The sequence below is a fragment of the Diabrotica undecimpunctata genome, chromosome 1, assembly GCF_040954645.1.
Source record: "Diabrotica undecimpunctata isolate CICGRU chromosome 1, icDiaUnde3, whole genome shotgun sequence".
Classification (NCBI taxonomy): Eukaryota; Metazoa; Arthropoda; class Insecta; order Coleoptera; family Chrysomelidae; genus Diabrotica; species Diabrotica undecimpunctata.
Window position 1 is genome coordinate 166,380,239 of NC_092803.1, and position 20,198 is coordinate 166,400,436.

At 32.1% G+C, this 20,198-nt stretch overlaps 2 protein-coding genes across 2 annotated transcripts in view; one reads left to right on the plus strand and one right to left on the minus strand.

Annotated features, from left to right (window-relative positions):
- LOC140432515 (neo-calmodulin-like) overlaps positions 1-20,198 on the plus strand; it is a 315,188-nt gene that overhangs the window by 233,870 nt on the left and 61,120 nt on the right. The gene's annotated exons all lie outside the window — the stretch shown is intronic.
- The window catches only part of LOC140441196 (troponin C-like), a 107,106-nt gene that overhangs the window by 71,816 nt on the left and 15,092 nt on the right, over positions 1-20,198 (minus strand). Inside the window, exon 3 of the mRNA XM_072531770.1 lies at positions 9,796-9,939. Within this exon, the coding sequence (XP_072387871.1) occupies positions 9,796-9,939 (144 nt within the window). The remainder of the gene's footprint in view (positions 1-9,795; positions 9,940-20,198) is intronic.

Consider the following 20,198-nt stretch of genomic DNA (forward strand, 5'->3'; position numbering starts at 1 on the left):
CTTTTCAGTCATATATTAATTGTCAAGTGTGTTTCAGCTTTTCATACCTATATTCAGTGTTTCTTGTTTTCCTTTGTCAAACTGTTATCTATTTATTATCTACCGTTTATCTTTCTGTCTTTAATCTGTACTTTTCTATCATCTAAATCCTTACCAACCCCCAATTAAGCTCTGACTTGAGCAACGTGGTCTTCGTTAAGTCTTAATGAAAGATCAGCTTTATTCCTCTATTTTTGTTAGTTTTTCGTTACAATACATAAAATATATGTTTAATTCATGTAATTTTACTTATACATACTTTTTATCCTACACGATGCATTTTATAAATCAGGAAACACTTCTTTATGCTATATTTGAATCATATAAACTGGTCTATTTAAATGACCGTTCTTTTTTCCATCGTAAGGTGTGTGCTTAGAATTGGTCGTATTTTATAGGGGTTTCCATAACACGCAACAATATTTATCACTGTATAACGTGGAAGGTGGTCATTTCTTTCAAGATAACGACGAAACCGTATGTTAGGGTAAAAGGCGTTGAAGCGGATAATTTTTTTAGGATGACTATCCATCCTACATGTGGTACGTTAGAGGCCTATTGGCGATAGCTGTAGGTATTTGTTACATATATTACTATATATTTATTTCTCAGGCATTGGATTAAATATATTTTGTGAGAAGTGCAGTTTATATAATAATACATTAAAAATACCAAACTGTAATGAAAGGATGTGATTGATGCTCTCTTCAGATCTTATGGCATATTAAAACGGTATTCTAATGCAGTCTCTTTTTAGATTAATGCAAAAATTATACAATATTTTTAATCAGAGATAAAAATAATGATATTCTATATTATAAGATATTATCTTTAGTATTATAAGATGCAGAAGAGGTTTAGAAGATTTTAAATGATGCAAATGTTGAAAAATGTTGCAGTTTCCGCAATATTTTAATTATAGTTTTAAAAATACTATATTCTGATATGTGATACAAGGACCATTTCAGAAATCTAAAAATATATAAATTATTTTTTTACGTGATCTAGATTAAATGAAAAAAGAGAGAGACTGTAAATGGGAACATTCCTATATAGTCAGATTCAAAAAGTGTTACTTGAAGTAAAACACATTACGGTTTTCTCTGATACATGTGTCGATCACGACACCATCAAAATATTGTTGTGCTTTTGTTAGTTGATTGTAGTAATACAAGATTTAATTAGCTGAAAGATAAATTTTTTTGGGTTTAAGAATTCATTTAACTTGATACTTCTTTTCCGTTTCAGTAATGGTGCTTGGAGTCAACCTCTCTCAATGTACGAATAACAATCTTCTAAGAAATTATCTTTCTTATTAATACGAAGTATTTACTAACACTTTGTTTACTGTCATATAATCCAATAACCTATTTGATATCTTCAATTCTAGGTATTTAACTTTTCCATCAGTTTACTTAGTGAAATATATTACTTGTTAAGTATCTGAGTAATTTCAAGCCAAATTAAACATACTATTTATCAACTGAAAAGCGTTCATCATTATCATCAGCTTTACAACCTATAGTAGGTCTTGGCTCCAGCATCAGCTTTCTGTCCTTCAATTTAACCTACAACTTTACTTTAGCTTACCTTTAAGACTTTTCTCGCGGGAAGAGAAAGTCTCTTCGTGCCACCCTCATCTAAAGACGGACTCACAGGGGCATTGGTTCTGCCATAGGATAGACTTCCTTGTGGGTGTTGGCTGTATCCTTTATCCGCCCTGCTCTACCTAAATCGGAGCCTGTTGGGTTGTCTGCATTCCGATGTTTCCAGACACCGGGGGAATCTTCGTCAAAATCCATTTATGTTGACACACAAAGAGGTGATGAGTGTGGGGTCTGAGTTTCTTTGGATTCCCCAGGGTTCGAATCCCGCCCACTGCGCAGATGCTTCCTTTCAACGTGCGCGATCTGCGCATAGGATGGAAGATTGCTTAATATTTAAAAGTCTTAGTTACATCTGGAAATGCAATCCAAGCGGTGATACCGCCTTCAAATACCTGACACCAACTATCCCGTTTAGGTGAGTTGGATGTATCTGGAAAGGAGATAGAACGACGGATTTGTCACCAAGGTAAAAGTACTCGAGCAGACCGTATCCGTCTCATGAAAAGAAACTTTTATCTTTGTGTTTTTGGGGGCTTACCAGTCCTCAGACCCCCTTGTGTGGTTGTAACTATGAGTATCTTAAGAGTCATCAGTGATTTTCTCAAATCTCTTAGCTATCTCAGGGTTTTTTTACGAGTCTACGTTAACCGTTCTCCTCTTTAACTTTTACAGTCAAATGAAATTTAACTTTGAATGACCTTATTTATGTATTTTGTTTATTACTGACAAACAACTCTCCTATATGTTACAAAAATTACAGAAAGGGCTTAAACGTGTTTTAGATGGTCTTCTTCTTCTTCTTGTAATGCCTATCCGTTTCGGATGTTGGCGACCATCATGGAAATCTGTATTTTGAAAACTGCGGCTCTTAGAGGTTCATGGATGATCTTATTTGTTTTAAATTTTGTGTTGCAAATTTTCAACAGAGAAATCAAAAAAGCAAAAAATTGTATACATATTAGCTTATATTTTTTATACATTGTATGCGTAGACATATAATACAAGATATAATAATCGTTGCAATATCAGTCTGTTTCCCCAGTGCGACAGAGAAAACTGACACAAAGCAGTCCTTGCATCTTTTTTCTAATTTGCCAGGTTCATCGACCACGTGACCTAAATGACCGATGAGAAGGTCACGTGATTGATAAACCCGACCCATTAGAAAGAGATGCAGGTACTACTTTGCGTCAGTTTTCTTTGTCGCACTGGGAGAACACGACTGTATTGCAATAGTCAGTCTATCTTGTATTATATGTGTATGATTGTATGTGAGGAACTAACCACAGAAAAGACTTTAACTCAAGACCTGCTTTAATTTCAATTTTTTTTTGTTGAATGGGTCTGTTTTTTACTTGACAAAAAGAAAATTAAGGATTAAACAAAAGATTTTGTTTAAACTAAAAAGTCTCTTGAACAAAAAAGAAAAAGTTTTTTTGAATTCTCCATATAGACGAAGAAAACTAATGTTTAATAATTGTACGAACTTAATTTTTTTAGTCTTTGTAAAATTTTATGTTTGGGGTAGTAGTCACGTTCTAAAAACCAACAGTTTAGAACGAAGTAATGCTAAAAATGTTAAACCGGTTAGAGCGAATATTTCGCTTATATTTCATTTAATAGCCAATAAAAAGTTTAAGAGATTGTACCGCCTACAGTATATTTTCGGTATACAGGGCGTTGTTTATAATAATGCTCTGTGGTATTTAGGTTGATTTGACATAAAACATTTTTCTTTGAGAGCAATTTTTACTAATAATAGCAATTATCATCGCAATATGTATTTTTGCTTTGATCTCGCTACTTTAAACATGATAATGAAACTAACTATGCCCTCAACTGTTTAAGTAGTAAGTCTCTTCATCCAACTGCTTCACATTTTCTTCCCTATATTTTCCCTTGTAGTATTACTTGATTAATACACTCAACAGTAATGGGAAGTTACCTTCCTCATCATCAATGTCTTGCAATCCCTGAGGATTGTAGTTAACGCCAGAGCGTTTTAAAAATCGTATTCTGAGGTTAACTGGATAATTTCTCTTTATCATTTATAACTTATTATTTGTTTTTGCTGCCATCTGACTCTTTTTCTAAGCCTTTCCTTGTATCTGGGCCAGAGTGGTGTCCAATTAGTTATCGTTTTTAGCATATCTGTGTATGATCTTCTCAATATGTGTCCAATCCATTCTATGGATTAGACACATACTACCCTTCCAAGTGGAGGTACTATTTGGTTCAGGTGGTTTCCTTCTTTAATTCTTCTTCAATTTTAGAATTTCCTTGTCTTGTATTTTTTCTTGACCATCAAGGATTCGGATCCGGAAGATCCTGCGTAGACGCCGGATTTGTACTAAGACAAATCACAGAAAAGGCAATCGAGTATAATAAAACAGCATATCTATATTTTATATACCTGACAAAGGCTTTCGATCGCATCGCATACTGTATAAAAGAAACATACCAATCAATATTATACAAACCATCGAAAGTATCGACTTCCATAATCAAATACAGACAAAGATAAATAGAAAACTAACACAGTGTATACCAGTACAAAGCGGAGTCAGACAGGGTGACTCGTTAAGCTCACTTCTCTTTAATATAATAATGGACGAAATAATACAAGCAGTACGTAAAGGTCATGGTTACAGAATGGGGAACAAAGAAATCCAAATATTATGTTGTATGCAGACGACGCCGCATTAATCGCCAAGACAGAAGACAAGCTCCAAAGATTAACACACATCTTCAATACAACAGCTAAGAAATTCAATATGATAATATCAGCAGAAAAAAACAAATGTATGACAACATCTATATACTCACTACGATGTAAAAGCGAAATTGATGGGAAAATAATAAAGCAGGAAGCAACAATTAGATATCTGATATTGTTGTTTTCATTCCACATGTAATAACAGGTATTATTACGGTCTTGTTGTCTTATTAACGATTTGTTTTCTGGCTTAGAGTCTTACTTCTTATCAAATTTATATTCACTATATAAACCTTCTTGTCTTTCAATTTTTTTGTTCTGTTTTCTATTTTCCGGTTTTCCTATTTTCACTTCCTAATAACTTAAGCTAGATACTTCATCATATTTATAGTTCTGTGTAATTATATATTTTTGTGTTAATGTGTCGTATATTTTTCTGTTTTGTTGTGACTCGTTGTTAATCGATGTTATTATGACGAATTTTTTTAATGATCTAGCAGTTTCGTAGTCTTGATCGTACCAGTGTTTGTTTATTTTTATTGTTTTTTTTTCCTATTACTTTGCTTGTTGTTTCCTTAATTTTTGTCATCTTTCGTTTATACTTTTAGATTCGTTTATAATGTTAGTTGTATTATTTTTTATTCTTCTAGGTCCCATTTATTAGACATTGTTTTAGCTTGAAATATCTTTTTTATGATTTTAGTTTATTCATATTTGTTATGACCAATAACTGGTCTATAACCAATAATTAGCGCTGGATGGCAGTGGCGCCAATTTATAAGCATTTAAGGGTTACATCTAATAATTTTTTTAATTCAATTTTTTTTAAACTATTTCCGGATTGGAAATCGAAACGTCAAAACAAATTTAAAATTTAATTCCAATTGCAATCAATTGTTGTTTAATCCCATGTAAAATAATCTTCTTCTTTAAGTTCCATCTTCTATCGAAGGTTGGAAATCATCATGGGTATGCGGACTCTGTTGACTGCCGCTCTAAAAAGTTCTGCACTACTGCATTCAAACCATTTCCTTAAGTTCTTAAGCCAGGATATTCTTCCCACATTTCGCTTTCCTCGGATTTTGCCTTGCATAATAAGTTGTAATAATGCGTATTTTTTCCCTCTCATCACATGTCCTAAGTACTCAAGCTTTCGTCTTTTGATAGTTATTATTATATTCGCCTTATTTTCTATTCTTCTAGTTACTTCCACGTTTGAAATTCCTTGAATCCATGATATTCGTAGGATTCTTCTGTAACATAAAAATTCAAAGGCGGCCAACTTATTCAGAATGACTTGTTTTAGTGTCCACGCTTCCAAGCCATAAAGATATTAACACGTAACATCGAAGCATTCTCTAACCTTATATCCCGACAACAAAGAAACTTTTTAGGTTTAATGAATGATGCACGTACTATTTCAATACGTGTCCTACTTTCTTTGGTTTGGTCTACATCTGATGTTATCCATGTTCCTAAGTATTTATAGTTATTAACACTCTCAATTGCAGTATCTTCAATAGTCAGTTGGATATTTGCATGTGCAGATTTAGTAATGATCATGCATTTAGTTTTCTTTAAATTTATCTTCAGTCCGTACTCATGACAGCATTCATTAAGGCGTTGCATTACGTTCTAATCTACGTGAATGGTTCGGGTGTAGTTCGATTGAACTTTTTAGTCGCGCTGCTAACAAAGTCGCAGTGGCCATGATGATTTCCAATCTCCGCTAGGAGTGGCACGAGAAGAAGAAGAAGATTACGTTCTGTAAATCATTGTTGTTATCCGACATTATTACTGTATCGTCTGCAAAACGTAAGTTATTCAAAACCTCCATTGATAGATATACCTTCTATTGAGTCTGAGAGCGCTTTTTGAAATACCGCTTCACTGTAGACATTGAAAAGTAGTGTGGACAGCACGCAACCTTGACGAACCCCTCTCTGTATTTTGATATTTTGGGTGTACTGGTTGTCAACTCTTACCTTGGCTTCCTTGGCAATTTTATTCCAATTTAAATTAGGTATAATTTTCATATCACGACTGTCAATATTTTTGCTTTTTAATATATCTACAAGCTTTTTATTTGAACCTTATCAAATACTTTTTCAAAGTCTACAAAATATAAGTACATGTCCTGATTCATGTCCATGCATCTCTGAGCCAGCACATTCAAGTCGAACAAAGTATCTTTTGTACTCATACCATTTCTAAAGCCAAATTGTGTGTCACTAGTTTCATATTCAAGAGTTTTAACAATTCTGCTGTGATTTATTTTCAAAAATGTTTTAAGTGTGTGACTCATTAAAGCTATTGTTCTGTGATCTGAGCAAGTTGTTGCACTTGGCTTTTTGGGAATTGCTACAAAGGTCGATTGCAGCCATTGTCTGGGTATTGTGGCAGTCCGATATATTAGATCTGATATAAAGAGTTCAACCATCACATCAATAACATCTTCATCGATGAGTTTTAATAATTCGATTGGCACATCGTCTGGTCCAGTAGCTTTACCCTCTTTTGTGTTTTTGATGGCATATAATACTTCTTCTCTTAATATTGGTGGTCCGGTATCCTCGGTGATTTCTAATGACAGTTCTTCTCTTTCATCATTAAATAGTTGTTGGATGTAATTGGTCCAGTGACATAATCCCTCCTTCATATCAGTAATAATATCCCCTTTATCATTTTTAAGGATATTCGTTCTTGTACGTTTTCTAGAATCTGTCATTTCTTTGATTTTTTTTTGTGTAAATTAAAGCTATCATACTTTTTATCCAGATCTTCTATTTCCTTGCATCTGTCGGAGAGCCACCTTTTTTTGCCTCTCGAATTTTCTTTCTGATGTTTCTCTGAATTTCTTTGTATTTATTCAGGTCGTTTGCTTTATGTTTTCTCCGTTCTTCCATAAGTTCAAGAAGTTCTACTGTCATCCAAGGTTTTGTTTTTTTCTCCAAGTGGTTTGAGGGTTTCTTTTCCAACTGACACAAGGGCATGTTGAATTTTTCCCCATTTTTGGTCAATAGTTAGAGTTTCCGCATTATCTTCTTCGACTTTCCTTAAGTTCTCGTTTATTTTAAATTTCGTTTCCGCATACGTGTTGTCTTGTTTGAGACGTCTTGTATCCATGATTTTCTTGGTGCTAGGGCTGTTGACCTTTTTTAGTTTCACTTTCATCGACAAAACAACCGGGTTGTGACCGGAGGATATGTCCGCTCCTGGATAAGTTTTAGATGATATTATAGAATTTCTATATCTTCTGTTGACGATAATATAATCTATTTGATTACTGACTGTAAAATAATATTTACTTGAAATTTCATTTATAAAATTTATTAGTAGGTTAAAATTTCCTAAGCACTCTGTATATTCCATCGAAATGAGAAATTAAAAAGTCTAAATTAGAGAAAAAGTAGCTAAGACTATTCTTCACAGCAAATAAGCAAAAAAGCACCATAACAAAAAATATTGTTCCAAAATGTATGATTTAGGTCGATCTGTAAGATTTTTCTACATTCTCGCAATCGCAGTGTAATTTATAATAGCAAAGTTTTTAAATTTATGTTAAGTGGGGTAAGTCGGGTCTCAGTTGACTGGGAATTAAACTCTAAGCGACACACCATTATTATTCCATTAATTATGAAAGAGCTCTCGAAATTTGCTTTTTAAATCTTTCTCTGGGGATTTCAAATGAGATCAGTCTTGCATAACGAATCATAAGTGTTGGTGGAATGGCTGCAGAAATAGAAAAAATAACTAAAATTCTGGGACTGGGTTTTATGAAGCTAATAGAAGAATTTAATTTTAAAAGTTAGTTAAGTCTTTGAATTATAAATGAATGAATGAACAGTAGCTATTCATTTAAAAGCATTTCAGCATTTAATATTTGACCTATCTTTGCCTACATTAGAAATTCAATTTAAAGAACTATTTTAGCAGCAGTAATAAAATTGAAAACTTGGGTTTTCTATTGCTTAATCAAAAAGAGACAATCAAGTTTTTTAATGATTGTTAAATATGTAAACAGTTGATTTTAATACCTTAAAAATTTTCATAGAAGTTAGAGTCTTTTCAGTAAACAGCACATATTCATATTCTTATTCATAAACAGCATATTCTTAGCAGCATGATTATATTTTTTTTTGTAAATAACGGGATCTGTTAATCTGTTATCAGTTGCCCGTCCAACAACCAATAGATTCCGTTATTTACAAAAAGTTACCCTACATAAATGGCTTATTTAAAAATATAGTCAAGCTGCTGATTGAAATTTTTAAAATCAAAATACATGGGTAATCTAAAAATTACATTCCACATATCTTCTCATCTAAGCAAAAATCTTTGGTGAACTGGTCTCTTGTACTCTGTAAAAAAGACAGTTAAGATTTGATTTCACATATAGTGCCTCTGTATATTCCCTTATACATATTTCATTCTACCGGGATTCATCAGAGCGACTGGTACAGAAGGACTAAAAGTGAAATCAAATATTTTCTTACTTATTTGATTTTTTATACATATTAATGTATAAAAGTATGATTTCCCTGTAACTCTTCAATTTCCTAACATTTGTTTGCAAAGTATGTTTCTTTTGCATTTTAGTCCTTATATCCTTATTATACTAATTCGTTTTTTCGATGTTTTAATTCTTAAATTTGCGTCTTTTGTGCATTAGGTTCAAAATCTCATATTTCCTCTACTGTTGCTTTATTCGATTGTCATATTTTAAATTTGGAGTTGAGCTGTTTCGTTTTGATTTGGTTCCAATGACCCTCCTAGGATATTTGTTGTTCTATATTCTTAAAATTACTCTCCAGATAGTTTGCAATCACCTGAATGACTGTTGGTTCTAATTAAATCCATATCCAGTTTGTTAGAATCTCTATTGATTTATCATATCCAGTTTGTTAGAATCTCTCTTGGTTTATCCGTTTAAACTTTAATTTTAATTCGACCAAGAACAGACTATGGTGAGATGGAACATCGGCATCAGAAAAATTTACAGCTTTTACTGCATTTCTGTCACGCTTACTGATGTATATGTAGTCAATTTGATTTCTTACGATATCACTATTATAATGTTATTATATCCAAATATATTCAAGTATACCAAAATTTATTCAAGTATATCCAACTATATCACAGGCCGCTAAGATTACAATTGCTATAAATAATAAATATTTATTGTACTTAACAAAGTGTAAAATATTGCTAAGAAGATATTCAACAAATTACAGATCAATTTGAACACATAAAATTTCAGGTGAATGAAAAAATACATAGTAGGGCTATTTTCTTGTCAAAAGACGACTTTAGTTCAAAGAAATAAAAGAATAGAAAAATGGAAATTGAAAAATTTTAAAATATTTAAAAAATAAAAAATTGTTTGGAAAAAATATAAAACACAAAACAAAAAACAAACAAAAAGTTACTTACTTTCTGGATCTTCTCCTGACAACAATGCATCCAATTCAGAGTCGTCATAATGATGTCCCAGGGTTGTTAAGATCGTTCTTACTTTTTCTAGGTCGATGTTGCCCTTTTTAGTGGAGTCGAACATGGAGAAAGCCCTTTTTAGTACTAAAATGTATAAAAATTCTAGTCACTAATTAAGCAGAATAACTAAATTCACAATTTTACTCTTTATGGTGTTTTTAATATTTTATTAGATTTTTATTACTTTAACTGATTATACTATTCAATTTTTAATCCTCAATTATGCATTTTCTGCTAATTGGCAAAGGCAGCCATCTAATATCTGCAGGTGTTAGTATTTATAACAGATCAGAGCACTGAAGAAGTACTCGTGAGAGTTTAGGTCAGCACTGGTCAACCTTTCTTGGCTGTTTGTCACTATCCATAATATATCACTACACTGTATACAGAGTGAGTTTTTAGTAATATATTGGTCGACAATTCCATTAAGGTACAGAATATCCAAAAAAGTTACTGGAAAAGTAATGTAGTAAAGTAAACTAAGATGCCTAATTCTACATGATAATTTTAACACATGTATACTTTCTCATATTTAGGTTATTCTCATAATCACTCTTTTCATAATATAAGGTTTGACACTACAGGGTATTTAACAAGTTATGAGCATTTTTATTTCGATATCGCTATGAAATAAATATATATATATATATATATATATATATATATATATATATATATATATAATAAGTATATAAATAAATAACACATAAATATTAATCCATGTTAGATAATAAGGTAAAAAATATGTTCTTGTTTTTAAATTAAATCCAACAGAAATCATTGATGAATATTCGTATACAATATTCGTATAAAAGAAAATTACGATTTTCTCATATTTTTTAAATGTACAACCCTATAATTTTTTTTTTCAAAAAAATAGCAATTATGATACGGGAGACCGGGGCTGGTTGGTACACTTTTCAAATTAAGTCTCCCATATTTTTTTATTGATAGATGGTAAGAAAATATGTTTAATTTCCTGATTAGTATTGTCTTATTTACATAAATTTCAAATTACGTAATGTTCGGACTTATCCTAATTCCAGAATTTAACTCTTTTCCTTAAGGATGCAAGTGTACCAAGCAATGCCGTATTCGGGGTTAGTTGGTACATACCTTGGGGTTGCTTGGTCAAGACAGAAACTAGGAGATTGATTAATATTTTTATTATTTTCATATACAAATCAGCCTACAAAAAGTTAATATTATATAAATATATAATATAATAATTGATAATAATTGTAAACACAATTGAAAGCTCGAGACATAAAAAAAATAGTTAACCAATAGCCCTTTTATTGACTCCAACCCATCCAAAATAGTTATATATATATATATATATATATATATATATATATATATATATATATATATATCTATATATATATATATATTGTTATGATGTGTTTTTTTGTTTGAATGATGAGCAATGAGTATTTTTAATAATATAGGGTTTTTATCGCGGTTCTCAAAGAATTAGTTTGTAAGTACTTTTTTAAATTATCTTTATTATAACTATTATGGAACACACATATATATATATATCTAACCTAGCCAATGTAAATTTAAAATAAACTATCTTTAAATTGATACTCTTATAAAACTAATTAAATTCTATAGACAATGTAAAATTTAAACAAACTATCTTCAAAATTGAAATTGTTATGACATTAACTAAATTATATTAACAAAATTTTGTACCTTTCTTTCACTGAATGCCTAAATGAACTGTTTTCCACTATATAGATTCTAATCACCACTGAATGTCTTCGTACTTCGGTTATCCTTGTTTTTGTGAAATTACTTTTTCCAATTATCAGCTTCTACCAATTTAAGATATAGTTTTCTTCACCAGCATTTATACACCACCAACCAAACCAGCAAACAGCATTTATATTTATTCTTCTTTTCAATATACCAATATCCAATTATTATAAGTTGATTTATACTAATCTCCAACCATAATATAATTTAATTTCTTCCAATATACTTTTTTTTAATCTGATTCACTGACTCCAACTAACTTTCATATTTCTTACTAAACTTTTCTGACTGACTTCTTGAAAATTCTGAACAATTTACTTCACTATTCACTAACTAAGTGTGTCTACTAACTTTCATAATGAACTGGCCTGACTTCTGACTAAAAACTCCCTCTTGAATCCAAATCACGGGTATTTATATCTTTTTGGATATTCTAGAACCATCTGGTAAGAGATCATGTTCCATTCGTTCTATTAACTTCTATATAGATGTTCTCGAAAAAAATATCTGTTCGATCCACTGCCATAATCATTATTCCAGAATGTTCGACCGTAAACAATGGTCACACTCTGCACTCTGGAGAATTCGTTAATGTTCCATTGATAATTTTGTTGACATTTAGGCTTTTCAGATCAGAATAAACATTTAAATTAGTAACTAACACTCTAATTTAATAAAATACACATTTCAAACAATATATTATTATAACCCCACTTTATATTCCTTATAATTCCTAATTTCTATCTGTCACTTCGAGAGTATTTTTGGTTGCCTATGCACATGGCTCACTTAAATCTATTTACAACATTAAAATACAACTTTTTACAATTATTATATGATAATTTCTTAAAAATACCCTCACATAAATAATTTTTATTAAATTCTCTAGTATATAACTTATTTAAAACAACCAAATATCTAATATTATGTAGTATATAACTTATAAATTATTTTCTATAAACCCTAATCGTATCAATATATATAAATATATATATATATATATATATATATATATATATATATATATATATATATATAATTATTTATGCACGTTATTTTATGCACGGTAACTAATAATTCCGAAAATTTCTTAACGTAACCCCTTATTAAAACAGTAATTTCTTAAATTATCCAAACATTTAGTTGCCGCGATATTATGAAATATTTTCGTTTATTTTACCGCCAACACTGCAATTTATGGTTTATAGAAACTAAGCCATTTCAATATTTTATTATTAGTGATATACTTTAATGTATTGTTGATCTCGTTCTTTAATTCAATAAGCAAGATTGTGAAGATGAACGCTTTTAACAAATTTTCGTTTGTCTGAACATTTAGTTCGTAATAGGGCTCGTAATAGATGTTAAATACCTTATTTAGTACAAAGACATTCTCTAACGTTTAACATATTTCGAATAGTGGATGGTTGCAAACCGTAAATTTTAAAATAGGAAGGTTATGTAGATGTACTTGTATTATACGATTGTATTGAAGTATACGATATTGCCTCTGGGGGGGTTTTGGTTGGTCACCGATTTTTTTTATGATGAGTCCTACCTCTATTTTGAGTCCTTAAAATGTGTGAGTAACAGTGTCGGAATAGGGCCCTGTAGGGTTTTAACCCCCAAAACCCCTCCTGGGTGCGCCACTGGTAAGAAGACGTTTCCTAAGTTGGGGTTTGTAAAGTTTAAGAAGACAATTAAATCTGAAAACTATGTCAGGTCAAGTTAAGATTAGGTTAGCTTTTGTACAGCGCCGGTAAGGTTTCGATTTGGCAAACAGAAAACAAGGCGAATTGACAGACAGATAAGAAGACGAATTGACCACGCAAAAGAAAAATAATTGACAGGTGAGATGACAGCTGACGGCTGCGGAAAATAAAAAGATTTGACAGACAAAAAAGAAGAACTATGACAGCCGAAAAGAAGAAGACGATGGTTGTTTTGGGCAGCCATATTAAGGCGAGGCATGTGAGGTCAGAGTAGAAGTGAAGGGTGTGTCGCAAGTGTCCCGTACCTTGCATTCTCGCATCTCCCAGCTATTCTTAAACTATTTAAAAGAGGCCTTCTGCAATTTCTTTCACATATTCTGGTTTTAAGCGGTGTTTATCCAATTGCTTGTTATCTTTATCTGGTTGGTCGTATATCTCTACTTCTTTATCAACTCTGGATCTCCATATTGTTAGTCTTCTGGTCTAACGGCCATTCAGGCTATGTGACCTACCCATCTCCACTTGGACTGTGTAATACGTTGTAAAATATTAACTATTTTCGTTCTCTGTGTTATGTCGACGTACGGTATTCTGTCATTGCTGGTGACTTCCAAAAACGCTCTCTCCGTTCCTCTCTGCGCCAGTCTCAGTTCGTTTATTAAACGTTTTGTTAAGGTTAATGTTTCGACACAGCATGTGATCGCAGGTAAAATATATTGCTTGTACTCCTTTTCAAAGAAATAGGAATCTTCTTCTTATTGCGCCAATTGTAGCTTTGTGAACAGCTCCACGAAAGATTTCTGCAGTTTAGCGGTCAAACCATCTCCTCAGATCTTTCAACATCATCTTTGGAGTTTTTAGCATCCGTCTGTATATAAACATTTTAAAGGTATTTATTCTTTTTTCAGTTTCAGAGTCCATTTCCATTGTCCAACTTTCACAGCCATACAGCAAAACAGAAAGCGTAACTTCTGATCATTCGGATTTTGAGTTCTAGACTAAGGTCTGGTCTTGTAAAAAATATTTTCTAGTTCATGAGTGGTTTTTTCGTTTGGCGATTCTTGGTAGAATTTCTTTTTTTGAGGTACGCTGGCTGTTGACATTTGCTCCCAAATATTTTATGAAAGTTACCTGTTCCATTATTTTCATCGCTACGAATGTCAACTTCAGAATATGTTTTAGTAGATTTTATGCACATCCTAAAATTCTGGTCGAGCAAAATATATCAATTTGATTCCTAACAATTCTATCTTCTCTGTGTATAGCCAATCTAAGTGTATAGCCTTCTAGGATGTTGTTGCCTACTAGTACTTAATTGTACTAGTCTATCTTCCCTATTGTTTCTGGTACCGAGACAGTATACTCCTATGTTTTCTTCTTTAACACCACGAGCAATTTGAGAGAAAGTCAACAATGATCATTGTTATCTCGCCTCTTTTTGTCGATCGCTTTATTTCATCCATGGTGTTAAAAAATTGTTCGATTTCTTGCTCTGACTATGAGTTGTTCTTAATTTCAATATTGCTAGTCGTGAAAGAAATATACATAAAAAAAGACAAATCAAAGAAGCAGCTGTCATCCTAATCAATGAAGAAATTGTGTAGCAAATTCTCCAGCAGAATATAGCAGTCTTCGGTTGCCAATACTAACAGAAAAAGACAAAAATATGAACATATCAATAATAGCGGATTTGAGGAAGTCACAGACATCATCTACCATTATTGACAGTACATATGCAACACACAATACACAAACTGATGATCTACGTTAAAAATAAATATACAAACAAATAATACAGTACAACAAAAAAAATAGAGTTTGATATTCTTAGGGTAAAAACACCACCTTCAGATTCTTTGTAAACCAAAAGAAGGCTATTGCCTACAAGATCAAAGCCAACATGAGAGCCGTCAATATTGGAAAACAACCTAATAAGAACTTATACATTTTAGAAAAAATTTCTAACGTAATCTCTTTTGAAAACGGTTTCCGGAGTGGAAATCGAAACGTCAAACATTATCTAAAAATATAATTTTCATTACAATCAATTGTAGCTTAACCCTATACAAACATCATATTTAACATAGATTTTTGTTTATTTCATCGTGATGTGACCAGAATGAATTTTCTTTGTGTTAGTTGGCAGTACACAATTCTCTCTACTACCATTATTAAATATTTTTTTCTTTTATATTATTTGTTCTGTTCATTCAGTTTTATGTTCTAATAAAAATTTAATTACGTTCCCAGTAATACAAAAAATACCCGGTGGGGTTGAGTAATTATAATGCAATTAAGAAAAATCTTATTAAAAATCCGCATTAGTCAACAAACAAGTGCCCGTATGTCATCACCATATGTGTCTAACTAAATATTTATGTTTTTCAAATTTGAATGTCAAAATGGTTTATTAATTTGGCAAGATATAAAGGGGCAATTATTTTTGAGTGTCTAATAATATCTCCAGGAATTCAACCAATAAAATTAAACACCTTCACCATGCCAATTTAAAGATCTGATTTTTTCTCAATGTAAATGTAAACAATTAGATGCAGTTTCAGAAGAAAAATGTTTATATTATGCTATTTTACGTGTTTGTGATCTTCAAAGTGTTTGAATGCGGATTTGTAGCAGGACCGTCTTCAGCTCGCATTTTCACAATTAAGTGGCTGAGAGGCAAATGTGACTAAGCCACAAAGTGGAGTTTTTGTAATAAATCATGTTAAAGTTAACTTTAAATCAAAAATACAATTTTGTATACAAAGTATAGACACATTTGCCGTTAGAAAAAAATATATTCCTAGAGAAACTTGAGTGTTAAGATATGTTTTCTCTCCTTTTCAATCAACCCAAAATCTTGATCGCATGTATTAAAACTATGTCCAGATACAAAAAATCTTTGTTCTATATCTTTGGGTGATGATTTACACTTTTGAAGGTATTTTCTTAACATTAAAGCCACCTTTATATTCCGATTCGGGCCCCCACAAGCATCGCTATACAAAATCATATATTCGGTTGGTAAGTGCACCTCAAGATGGTTATTAAGCATGAAGCTATCTCTTGAGCTCCTCGGTATGCGACATTTTCAGGCCAGACATACATGTGTCCTGTTTTTGTAACTTTATCATGGATGCCCAAAGGTTGTGAAGGTGACCGAACATTTAGTTGTTAAGGCTCGTAATGTAGAAAGGGAAATTAGATAAAGATGTATGTTGTCTCATGTTTTATTTAATGTATATGCAAAATATATCAATATAATATCACTGAATAACAATGGAGAAGGTTAACATACGTGACACCATAATCCTGACAAAGATCACGGAACAACTTCAGAATTTGGTGAATTGATTGCAATGGAATGACAAAAGTGCCTTGCACTACGTGGACTGCAATACATATTTATAAAAAGAAATTATTAGTAAAACCAACCATTCCAAAGAGATTACAAGAAGAATATATATCACAAGGACCGGATTCATAAACATATGCCAAATCCTCTTTAATATGAAAGTTTTACTATCCACTAGGCTAAAAGCACTGAAATGCTATATGTAGTCCTTACTTATATATGGCTGTGAAACTTGATTATTAAAAGAGATAAATTTGCCTTTTTAATCGCCTACCATATTCATCTGATACAGATGAATGCCTATACTGTGGATACTCGGACACTGTGACACATACGATGTTAGATTGCAGCAGATGGATAGTGGAAAGGAACAGAATGGAGAGAGAGACAGGTGTGAATTTTATTACAGTGAGAGAAATGATTGAAAATAAATTAGTTTGGACTAACATACACAGCTATATTCGTGCAGTGATCAAGAAAAAGGAAGAGAAAGAAAGACTGCTAAACCAACGCTAAAGGTTGATAATTTGATGATGAAGGTGAATGATGCTGAAAGGTGAAGCTAGAAAAGTGGGTCACACTGTATGAGTTGGAATGCGTGAGTCAGACTGTGGGGAAGGAGCAAATGCCCATCTGGAAATAATGCCGAACTAGGAGCGATGAGTGTCTTCTACGCGCTACCTGGAATGAGACAGGGAACCTCCTTGCTGATGAATAGAGTGTGGATGTGTATGAATGAAGAATGAATGAATAAAGGTAGTGATTCGGAAGTGATTCCGGCCTTACAGCGGCCATTCCGCTTCCGGATCGCTGGATGACAGAGGAGAGTCTGGTTTAGGAGGTAGGTGTTCGGCGTAGACTCGGCGACGAGAGGGCATTTTAAAGTACCTCGGGAACTATCGCCGGTAACGAAGAATGAATCCTGCACTAAAGTTAGTCAGGCGGCGTCCTGGACTGAGATGTCTTTTGAAGATTCCAGACCCCCCTCTATAAAGACGAAAAAAAATTTTCAAATGCATTAGACAAATTAAAAGAGACAGGAGAAAATAATTTTTTAATAATCTTAGGAAATTGGAATTCAAGGGTAGGTAAAGACGTTAATATGGGTTAGGATGTAATGGACAATATGAAAAAGAAACGTTAAATATCAATGGAATTAAAATGCTAGAATTGTGCCAAACGAATGACCTGATAATAGGAAACATATTTAATGAACAAACCATTGAAGACAAATATACGTTTGTGGCTGAAGAGAGAAATGCGAAAAGCTTAATCGAATATACAGTCTATACGAGAAACCAAGAAAGAAAGAACCAGGAAAAGAAACCGGAACTGCCCACACACCGCAGGATGGTCATTGCAAAACTGGAGGACGAAAAAATGAAGGAGATGAAAAGAAAAAAGTAGGTACTAGAAAATAAAGGTAACCAAATTCAAGATAGAAAATGTGCGAGAACGTTACAAGAAGAAAACTTACAAAAGATTGAGACAAATAGAGGGTCAAAAAGAAATATGGACAATGGAAGAAAGATTTAATACTTACAGTAAAGTGTTAAAGAAAACAGCAACTGAAGTGTGTGGAATCAAAAAATGTAATAAACAATTAAAAAGGACAAGATAGTAGAATAAATAAGTGAAAGCAGAAATAAAAAAGAAGAAAATGGCATGGAAAAATACATCGTAACGGGATTAGAAGGAGATAAAGAAAAATATTATAGGCAGAGACGATTGGTAAAAAAGGCAGTCACACAAGAAAAGACAAAATCATGAAAAGAATTTGGAGATAAACAACAAGAAAGATATGTAACAAATAATAGAAAATTTTGGACGACAATACGACACATAAAGGGGGGAAAACGAAAGAAAATAAATGCAGTAAGAGATTTATCAAAGCAAATCCATATAATCCAGAACAAATAGCTAGGGTATGGGAACAATATTATGAGAAAAATTTGATACTGAAGTGATAAACAAAGCCAATGTAATAAATGAAGGGAAAGGAAACATAGAGCTAGACCAAATAAGCAGAGAAGAAGTGATAAAAGGATTATCAAACATAAAAATCGGCAAGGCAGGTGGAGATGATGAAATTGAACCAGAAATGGTAAAATAGATGTGAGAAGAAGAAATAAACTGGCTATAGAAAATATATAATGAGGCGTGGAAAAAAGAAACAATCCCTAAAGACTGGCAGAACAACATCATCGTGCCACTATACAATAAATATAAACTGCGACAACTATAGAGCAATTGGTCTCTCATCGGTATGCTGTAAAATATATGCGAAAATAATATAGAAGAGACTAAAACAAGAAGTAAACATGGAATTGAAAGAAGAATTGACAACGTATATATCATTAGGAACCTAATGGAAAGAAGCAAAGAGGTGAAAGGAAGAGTACAAATAACAGGGGAAAGATCGAAAGAATTTAATTGGAAGAGAGGTATTAAATAATGAGATAATCTTAATCCTTTGCTATTTATAATAGTAATGAACGAATTGATAAGAAATACTAGGATAAGAACCAACCAACTACAGACAATAACAGGATAGCATAGATTACAGCCGGTAATAATAGATCCTTAATGTATGCGGACAACATAGTACTAATAGCAGATTTCGAGAATAAAATGCAGAAATGAATGGATATATGGGTAGAACAAATAGAAGAACTAAAAATGGAAATAAACAACGAAAAAATAATGTAATGATAATCAGCGGCAAAGAAGATAATTAAGATAATAAAATATAGAAACTCAGAATTGGAAATAGTTACAGCTTACGAATGCCTGAGAAATATAATTACTAACGACGGAAAAATAGACTGGGAAATAACAAATAGAGCAAAGAAATCAAATAAGTTATACTATGCATTAGCCCAAAATACTGGGAAAAAGATGACTCACACGAAAGACAAGGATAAAACTATCTAACACAATAGTGATACCGACTGGTCTGGACAATTCTGGAAAAACATAAGAGCAGGATAAATGTAATGGAGATCATATACCTAAGAAGGATAGTTATAAAGACCAAAAAGAACAGATTAAGCAATGAGACTAATAAGACAATGACCAACCAAGAACCAATAATGAATAAAATAGCAAAGAAGATAATTAAGATAATAAAATATAGAAACTCAGAATTGGAAATAGTTACAGCTTACGAATGCCTGAGAAATATAATTACTAACGACGGAAAAATAGACTGGGAAATAACAAATAGAGCAAAGAAATCAAATAAGTTATACTATGCATTAGCCCAAAATACTGGGAAAAAGATGACTCACACGAAAGACAAGGATAAAACTATCTAACACAATAGTGATACCGACTGGTCTGGACAATTCTGGAAAAACATAAGAGCAGGATAAATGTAATGGAGATCATATACCTAAGAAGGATAGTTATAAAGACCAAAAAGAACAGATTAAGCAATGAGACTAATAAGACAATGACCAACCAAGAACCAATAATGAATAAAATAGCAAAGAGACAAATGAACTAGTATGGGC